The sequence below is a fragment of the Lasioglossum baleicum genome, chromosome 10 (assembly GCF_051020765.1).
Source record: "Lasioglossum baleicum chromosome 10, iyLasBale1, whole genome shotgun sequence".
NCBI classification, from domain to species: Eukaryota; Metazoa; Arthropoda; class Insecta; order Hymenoptera; family Halictidae; genus Lasioglossum; species Lasioglossum baleicum.
The window spans coordinates 10921555-10930947 of record NC_134938.1 but is presented as its reverse complement, the minus strand read 5'-3'; the positions used below and the strand labels follow the sequence as shown (position 1 = coordinate 10930947).

Genomic DNA, 9393 nt, shown 5'->3' with positions numbered 1-9393 from the left:
TAGTATTGTAATGTAATACAAGTCACGCCACAATTGGTACGCGCGGCAGAAATGCTCATTATAATAAACTAATCGGCTCACTATTTGGTTTTATTAGGTTAGTTAGAGGGAAAGATAAGCAGGTGCTTGTAAATGAAAAACACATGTTGCTACAGTGAGTCATTGGGAAACAGGAATTGACAGGTTATCTGAAAGATGGCAACAAGTTGTTACACATAATGGAGATTATATCATTGAATAATATTAAACATATTATATATTGTTATAAATTCATTTAAATGTTTTCTTTGAGATACGGCAGAACTTTCCCTCCAAGCTAATATAACACGTTCGAGTGTTTCTAGAACCTCATATTGCTATTACAGACCACTAATTGTAAGCAGTGGTAAGATGCGAGATATTGTGCAAGATTTCTCGCGCATGCACGTCCAAAATAATAACGTATCTATCATGTATCTATACAATACATTATGATTGATTATGATGACGAGGCAGTGGCACCACAGACGAGATATAGGAAATATATATATCTCGTCGGTGGTGGCACCCTGAGGCAGTTATATTGACGGGAAAGTACCGATATTTCACTGGGTGTTCAAGGTACCCTATTTTATCGAGCATTTGACTTTACAACGGCTAAAATCGCCGCGCATGCACGAGAAATCTTGCACAATATCTCGCGATAATTTACTCTTGTACCGTGACAATCAATTGTATTTGAATTCGTGTCGTGCGATAGAAATCGAAGTTATTTAATTTTCATTAAAATTAGTTTTGATTTTATATTCAACTTGAATTATTTATTTATTATTAAATGTGATTCAATTCTGACTGTTTGCCTATTGAAAATAATGAATTTGTTATTTCTGTTACAGATTCCGCGGGAAAATTCCATCGACCGAAGGCCATATTCATAGCCAAGATCGATACTACTCGATGCTTTCGATAATCGAAAGCGTGACCTAGCGTCATGGCGTACTTTTTTCAAGCAGGAGAGGACACGAGCGTGAGTACACATTATATTTCCAATTATACTGTGTTATTGAACATCTTTTTTTATAACGTCGATGAAAAATTATTAAATATTCAATTCGAATTATTTATGTCCTATGAATTCGCGGATTCTTGTGTCGCGATGATCAGATGTATTACAATTCGTGTCGTGCGATAGAAATCGAGTTTATTTAATTTCCGTTAAAATTAGTTTTGATTTTATATTCAACTTGAATTATTTATTTATTATTAATCGTGATTTAGTCTCTAACTGTTGGTGGATTGAAATTAACGAATTTTTTGTTTCTGTTACAGATTCGAAGGAAAAAGAATCCATGGATCGAAAGACCATAGTGATAGACCGGATCGATACTGCTTGACGTGCCAACAACCGTAGTCCCGTTGAAAGCACCGGTTCTCGTTAGATCACCGAAGTTAAACAATGTGGAACGTGAACGGCACTAGGATGGCTAACCGTCTGGTAAAAAACCGGAAAGTGACCCACCCGGGGTGTTTTTCACGTGTTGTTGGCAAAAGGTGGTTCGGAACCCACCATAAACAGTAGGTCCCGCTGAAAAGGCGATGGTGAGAGTGGAAAGAGGAAGAGGATTGGTAAATGAATTTGAAACCCTGAGGGGACCAAATATCATGTCCAATAATACTGCTTGACGTGAAGCGTGAGTACCAATTATCTTCCCAATTAAATTGTGTTATTGAACATCTCTTTTTCGAACCATGTGAATGAATAATAATTAATAAATATTCAACTTTAATTATTCATTCCCTATTGAGATTAAATGAATTTATTTATTCTGTTGCAGAGAGAGCCCCGAGAGTATAAAATATTTTGAGCCTGCGCTTATCTGGACGCCTAATATGTTGCCTACCATGATGGACAAAGACGACATCGATAGCCGAGATCGAGGGCTGTCGTGCTTTCTTCAAGGGGGAGAGAATGTAAGAGATATCTTCACAATTAATCTTTATTATTGAACATTCAATTCCTTTCAAAGTATTATTGAAAAATTGTACAGCCTACACTTTTTATTTCGTAAATCGTAAATCATTTAAATAGCATTTGAATTAAAATCTTTTTATATGCCAATGGAATTGTGCGAACCGATTTTAATATCTTTTTGTGTTATTTTTTGATTTCAGGACTCTAACGCAGCTTCTCGTCCTCCCAAGTAGTGAGGGAATGAACAGTTTTTGATTCCTCTATTTTTTTCGTTTTTGCGTCTAAGAGGTATATGTTTACATAATGGTTCGTGCCTTCAACGGGTGACAATCACGTTTAGCTGATTTTAAAATCCGGCGTTCTCTCTCAGCCCACGGTCACAGACGAGATACTATTAAAGACTGTCAGCCCCTGTGTTATTCAGCGGGACCGGTAACCGGGCGCGACGGGCGCGGGGATAACGTGGAACTTACAGTGATCTGAAATACCACATCGCTAAAAGTTCTACCAACGACGAGATACTCGTCAAGTAGAAGAAGAATGATATAGTATTTACCCATTCTGTAATTGCCTTATAATACTATCACCGACGAAATACTATCCCGTCTCTTTACCTAAATAGAACCAGACGATATATGACATTGTTCACGCCCGGGGCAAATCAGCTTGGATAATACATATATTTTGATCTGAAGGAAGGTAAAATTGCAAAATGTTGTGAAAGACAATAGGTATAGGAATAGAATTTATTGAAAAATCAACATATTTATTAAATGTGCAGCTATTAGCTCGATATTATCCTTTATTCATAAGACACTAAAAGTTCTTACAAATAAAGGATAATACCGATTGCCCAGGTCTCACCACGAGGAGGTTGCTGCACAAGAGACCCGAAAGGGAGTCAGAACGAATGCAATATTCCTTCTGGATCCCTTTCTTACAACGACAGACTTAATACTAAATTACGCAAGTATGTCGAGTAATTATCGCGGGGCAAAAAGTGTGAATCGGAGAAGAAGTCTCCGATCCACGGGGGATTAAAGGCAAATCAGGCAGAAGGCTCCGATTCTTTCAAAGTGAAAAACAAGAGCGAACCAGAGCAGAAGGCTCTAGTTCGAAGGTGACGCGGCGCGTACAATACTTGCAGTGCAGCTCCGGTCAGAGCCGATACCTGACGTGTCCTCACCAAGAGGAATGGACAGTGAGAAGTGTTCAAACGTAACACCATCTCTCTGCCAACTACCTGCCACCAGGCAACGCAATGCATTGAGGTAACGTGAGTAGGATGACGAACAGAGAATTTCTCTGCCAACTATCTGCCACCAGGCAACGCAAAGCATTGAGGTAACGTGGGTAGGATTACGAACAGAGAGAATGGCAATACGAGTGAACAGGTCTCAATGAACCACCCCTCTCAATGTATCGACGCCGAATACCGGCTCCAATCGGTCTGGTACATACAAGCAAGGTCCGACACAGCAGAAGGCTCACAAGAGCAATTATAAACCTGCACATGAGTGCGAATACAACCAGCGAACCAATTCACAAGAACAATTGTAATCCTGCACATGAGTGCGAATACAATCAGAGAACCAGCTCATGAGAGCAGTTGTAACCCCGCACAGAAGTGCGAATACAACCAACGAAGCAGTTCACAAGAGCAATTATAATCCTGCATACGAGTGGGACGCTCAAAATGTAATTTTTATAAAGAATAAAATTAATAAATTTGAAGAATACTCAATAGTCTTCATCGAAAGTCTCGATGAAAATTTCAAAAGTATGAAGGACAAGTTTGAAAAGACAAAGGAAGCTTTGAAAAATATTAGTAATCAAACTTACCGTTGTTCCTTGAATGAACAGTTGAAGGTAGGCCAGGGTAACTGTAGATGACCTCTAGTCCACCTCTGGTCCACCTCTGGTCCACCTCTGGTCCACCTCTGGTCCCTCCGGTTCTCCTGGCGCTCCTGGTCCCGCAGCACGTCCGCTCAGTGATGCCAGAGCTGTGGTACTGTGGTACTAATCCATACCCCCACCATAGCCTACTATTGCCCCTCCGTCGTGTTCCAACGCGCCCGCGCGCTACACTCACCAGCGTATCACTCTACTGTATCCGTAGAGGTACGCTGGTGAGTGTAGCGCGCGGGCGAGTTGGAAAACAACGTAGGGGCAATAGTAGGCTATGGTGGGGGTATGGTTTAGTACCACAGTACCACAGCTCTGGCATCACTGCGTCCGCTCACGCCGGTCCCCCCGCCCCGACTGACTGACTGACGGAGAGCTCTCGCCGACAGTGATGCCAAGGCTGTGGTACTAAACCATACCCCCACCATAGCCTACTATTGCCCCTACGTTGTTTTCCAACGCGCCCGCGCGCTACACTCACCAGCGTACCTCTACTGTATCCATAGAGGTACGCTGGTGAGTGTAGCGCGCGGGCGTGTTGGAAAGGATACGTAGGGGCAATAGTAGGCTATGGTGGGGGTATCGTTTAGTACCACAGTACCACAGCCTTGGCATCAGTACTCGCCGAGCCGCCGAGCTCGAGCGGCGGCCCCCACTCCGCCGAGCTCGAGCGGCGCCCCCCCCACTCCGCCGAATATCGATCGATGTCGATCGCCGTGACAATTATTGAAAAATTTATTATTTCCAGCTGGTTAATATTTATAACAATTCTATTTTACAGCGATGTCCACAAGCAATCCCTTGGCTATCTGACCACCTAATTTTTCAGTCAAAGTGGCTAATAGTTTTCGTGATACGTAATAACTTTTAAACCATAATATTCGCACGCATTAATTTATTCGATACAATTCACACATAAATTTATTATATCTGGCTGTTTAATGTTTATAACAATTCCTTTTTCTAATGATGTTAACGAGCACTCCCTTGACCACCTTGCCATCTAATTTTTTCGTAAAAATAGACAATAAAACTCGAAATATAGGATAACTTTTAAACCATGAACATTCGCACGCATTAATTTATTCAAAAAAGTAAAGTCTTTTCAAAATATTTCTGTCCAGATCGATTCTTGGAACATTTATGTATAAAAAAGTGAAAAGTAATAATTCTCGTTTATGAAATGTTTCGAAATTACAAACTGAGGTGGCGCGTATAAAATTTGAAATAGGAATTGTTGATTTTCCTAAAATTATGCTTCAATAATATATTTCTCGGAATTCTTTGTCCTTGAGTTTTGCTTTTAATATTGAAACCAACATCGTCTGAAATATCTGCTCGGTACAGAATGTAACAATTCATGATGATCAATATGGTTCCGTGACGATTTGCCTTCTCACCGACGAGAATCTCCTCAGTAGCCTTCTGCACCGACGAGATCATGTCGATGGCCTTCTGTTTCTCACTCCAGTCAGAATATATCTTAGAGGGCGTAAGAGAACACCGAAATATTCGAGTGACACGAACTCCCATAAGGCTGGCAGTCTTTAATAGTATCTGGTCGGTGATCGTACCAATGCATTTTCTACGGAGTCGGTAATTCAGAACCGTAGACAGAAAAATGCATTGCGTGCAATGTCTGTACTGATGTGTTAAGTCTGTGACTTAGCATGCACTGATGCACACGCGGTGTGTTGTGTGTGTCAAATATTGTTGGTGATTGTAGGTTAAAAACTGTAATAAACAAACCACGATCATGGTAAGTATTATTCAGTTTCAATTTTATATATAATCGTATATTTACATTCTAACAACGTTACCTTGTTATGACTGTGTACTAACTTTCTGATAATATTTTTTGACAGTCGACTGCAATGAAAAAGGAGGTTTCGAAGGCTAAGAAAATTGCCCATCCAAGTAGCAGGAAATCTATTGCCATCGTAAAAAGAGCGAAGAAGTATTTCGATCTTCTGTCACACTATTTCAAATTTCAGCACTAAACTTACCATGCGTTAAATGATCAGTGTTCTGATTGCACAATTATTGAAATTATGATGGCACTTAATTAAGAGCATGTACTGTAATCAGAATCTATACAAATTTAAATAATTTCGATCTTCTCACATTTATAAGGCGACATATATGTTCCCATAATTGCGAAAGTGGTTTAAGTCAAAATTTTGAAAAAATGAGTATATCAGTTATTTCATGTCATATGATTTTAAACTAAATTAAAAATGAACCATTAGATAGTGTTTGTTATTTTTACATTATATGGAATTCATTTAGTGTTGATATACTCATTTCCAGAATTGCAAGAGTACGAGATGCGCCATTTCATTTCTCAATATTACAAAGATAGGATTTTTCAGTAGTGGAAACCGCTAGATAAAAGATCAATCTAGTCTTCAGTTGCCCTCAAATGTTCTATTTTTACGTTTACGAAGCATACTTTGCATTATTCGGCAGCATATAAAATAGCTACATGCACAGCTTCATGATTTCAAGTAATGCAAATTACACTGACGAATAATGAAAGTGCCTCGTAAATGTAAAAATAGGACTTTTGAGGACGACTGCAGCCTAGATTGATCTTTCATCTAGCGCTTTTGACTACTGAAAAACCCCATTGTTGCATTATTGAGATTGGAAATAAGACTACCCCTTAACCGCTTGCCCTACAATATCGAGTCAGGCTTGTAAAGATTCTGAACAGAGTCTAATAAATATGTATGTTACTAATTTCCTTTAAATAGAAATTAAATTCTATTTGGGTTCTGTTAATGTACAGCCATTGGAGAACATATACATAGACATACAATAGATATAAATTTTCTCTTCTTTTAGGAAACCACAATCTACAAAAAAGATACTAATTACCAACACCGTAACATAAATCATAGGGCAAAGGCTTAAATATCTGGAAACAAGAAATATACGTCTTAGAGCACTTTCATAACTATGGGCACATATGCCAGTGACTTCTAGCGCCGAGTAACTTCAGTGCTAACAATGTATTTATATAACCTTCTTTGGAAGAAGTAGCAACTAATTACGTTTTGTTTTAGAATCTCAAATAGGCAGAAAGCGAAACTAGGAGGCTTAATAAAACACAATATAATAGGGGAGAAAATGTTGTGGATACAAGAGCACATGGTACCAGACGTTTGTCCCTATACTCCTGAATTAACTGCTCGATTGCTAGAAATGTATGTAAACAAGAACTGAAAACGAGAATGCATTTATGACTTTCTATGTGGTTCGTAGGTACATAGCAAGAAATGACGAAGAATTAGAACAAATCAGAATAAAACATTCTATAGGTGGAAGGAAGAACAGGCAACATGCGAGTAGAGAGGATGTGTTAAGGATGAGCAAGGAACGTGAACAAGAAGAGTACAATACATGTGGAATAGGTAAGAAACTGCATTTTGAATGATTTTGAAATTCAAATTGTATGTATCTACATAGTTACTAATGTTCTTGTTTTAGAAATACCTGATATTTTAAACGCAACTCAATGCGACATGCTAAGAAAGTGGAACGGCGAGTTAAGATATTTCCCCAATTTCAAATTCAGGAGATTTGGCAAAAAGCATTTAAATGATGCATTACAAAAGGCCAGCAAACAACCAAAGCTATTGTAAGACAGACAAAACGAAAATATATGTTATTTTTATAGAAATTAACAGGTCTTCTTGTTAGCTGACCATTCGAATAATACCACGTGCAGTAGCATACTCTGAAAGTTGAAGGAAAATAAGGTGTAGAGTTTTACTGAGAAAAGCATGTTGGAAAGCTGTTCTATTTATAGCGTGTTATTGCCTCGGCAAAAGTAATTCATGTAAAACTGATGTAAATAAAAACATTTCATCACTGGATAATGAAGAATGAAATAATACTTTTGTGAAATGCGGCAATATTTTTCACGTTTTGACGAGTTATGGTTTTTGATTGTTGTTCACTCCACTTTCTACATAATTGTTTACATGGAACTTTATATGACTCCAACATAAATAAATTTTTAATGAATAAAATAACTATACTTTAATGCATAATATTGAGGCTGTACAAGTTCTCAGATTCTGAGAGAGAACTGCTCTTGCATTAAATGTCTCGGGTATGTTTTTCCAAGTGTATTTTCCTACATTAGGAGATTCTTTTAAGAAATAAGAAAGTGGATTAGCTCGGTTATGTTTGCGCAATTCGACGGATTGCGCTAATTGCTGTCTCCAGCAGCGAACAAAGGTGTCGCGAGGAAGGGAAACACCAAAAAAAAGTTTGCTTACGAAATATCACACGAAACTGGAACATGTGAATAAGCTGTGTGTAGTTCGCGATCCCTCAAAACTTCATTCTTGTATTTCTTTGATTCTATTTATTAGATTCGTTCTCTTTCTCTTAATTCTTTTTGTTGCGTAACATGGGAACACAGCAGGAAATAATTAGGTATACGATTCCTGAATTGTAGACACTGCATACAAACGGGATGTACAGTAACATTTTTATTTTAGTTAACCCTTTGCACTCGGAGAGCTATTTTAAGTCATTGAAAATTGAACAGTTCTTCCCACCTAGAATTATTTCATTCTATATGATATTTTTAATTTTATGGATATGAAATTGAAATACCTCACACAATAATATTTTAAATAATGGTACAGGAATTTTGTGCTTAAAGGTCCACACACATTTCACTGACATTAAAATTTCTTCAATTTCCAATTTTAATCTCCCTCTGTTTATGAATCTGAATATTTTAGACAAAAGCTAGTTTATGATGTCTATGTAAATACAATATGATTAGGTGGCAACATATTTAATAATGTAAACAATATTTCAAATAATGGTACAATTTTTAGTGATGACTCTCAGTTACCCTTCGAGCGCTAAGGGTTAATTCCGCTGGCATTAAAATTTCTTCAATGTCCAATTTTAATCTCCCTCTCTTTATGAATCTGAATATTTTAGACAGAAGCTAATTTACGATGTCTAACAAATAGCTTAATGATGGAAATTCGGTGAAGTTTCGTGTTACGAAATTAGGTAAATTAAATGTTCTGTGTATATTTGATATGTACGTTATTGGTTCCGTAAGGAATTTCTTTGGAAGACTCTGGATCGATCTGATGGAGCAATGCAAGTGGGGGAAGGTGATCACGCGGATAAGAGTGAAAGTTAGCAAGGCTCTTGCTTTGCTAAATTATATCGGTATATTCTGCATTTCCATTATAGGTTGATAACTTCTCTCGTCTACAATATCTCTGTTCAAACAAAAAGAAAAGCAGGAACGAATAAACCACGTTAATGGATTCGATGTCAACAAATCAATACCAATTTTGGAACGATCGTGGCTAATTACTTCGATGCTGCTTCCAAATTTGTTCGCCGGTTAATTGCACTTTCTATACCATTTGTTTTTGTAATTATCGCGTACCAAACTGAGCAGTCGCGAAGCCAATGCTCAATCCATGCTGTGTTGCAAATTAAACAGCAGTAAACCGGTCAAGATCGAAACAAAAACATAATGGATGTTT

General features: G+C 37.9%; 1 protein-coding gene and 1 long non-coding RNA gene across 3 annotated transcripts; both read left to right on the top strand.

The window, feature by feature from the left end:
* The first annotated feature begins 556 nt into the window (after nucleotides 1-556).
* Nucleotides 557-3937, top strand: LOC143213153 (uncharacterized). Its single transcript, XR_013009884.1, has 5 exons — nucleotides 557-600; nucleotides 876-1006; nucleotides 1309-1670; nucleotides 1815-1950; nucleotides 2152-3937. It is a non-coding gene; the product is annotated as an uncharacterized LOC143213153 (long non-coding RNA).
* A 1517-nt stretch (nucleotides 3938-5454) lies between these two features.
* On the top strand, nucleotides 5455-7740 carry LOC143212788 (translation machinery-associated protein 16). 2 transcript variants are annotated; one of them, XM_076431923.1, is made up of 5 exons: nucleotides 5455-5615; nucleotides 5722-5813; nucleotides 6925-7065; nucleotides 7124-7272; nucleotides 7349-7740. In XM_076431923.1, exons 1-5 carry the CDS (start codon nucleotides 5613-5615, stop codon nucleotides 7501-7503), a joined length of 540 nt encoding a protein of 179 aa, XP_076288038.1. In that variant the 5' UTR covers nucleotides 5455-5612; the 3' UTR covers nucleotides 7504-7740. The 2 variants fall into 2 exon arrangements, with proteins under 2 accessions (XP_076288038.1, XP_076288039.1); XM_076431924.1 differs by lacking the exons at nucleotides 5455-5615; nucleotides 5722-5813 and adding an exon at nucleotides 5958-6850.
* Nucleotides 7741-9393: the final 1653 nt, after the last annotated feature.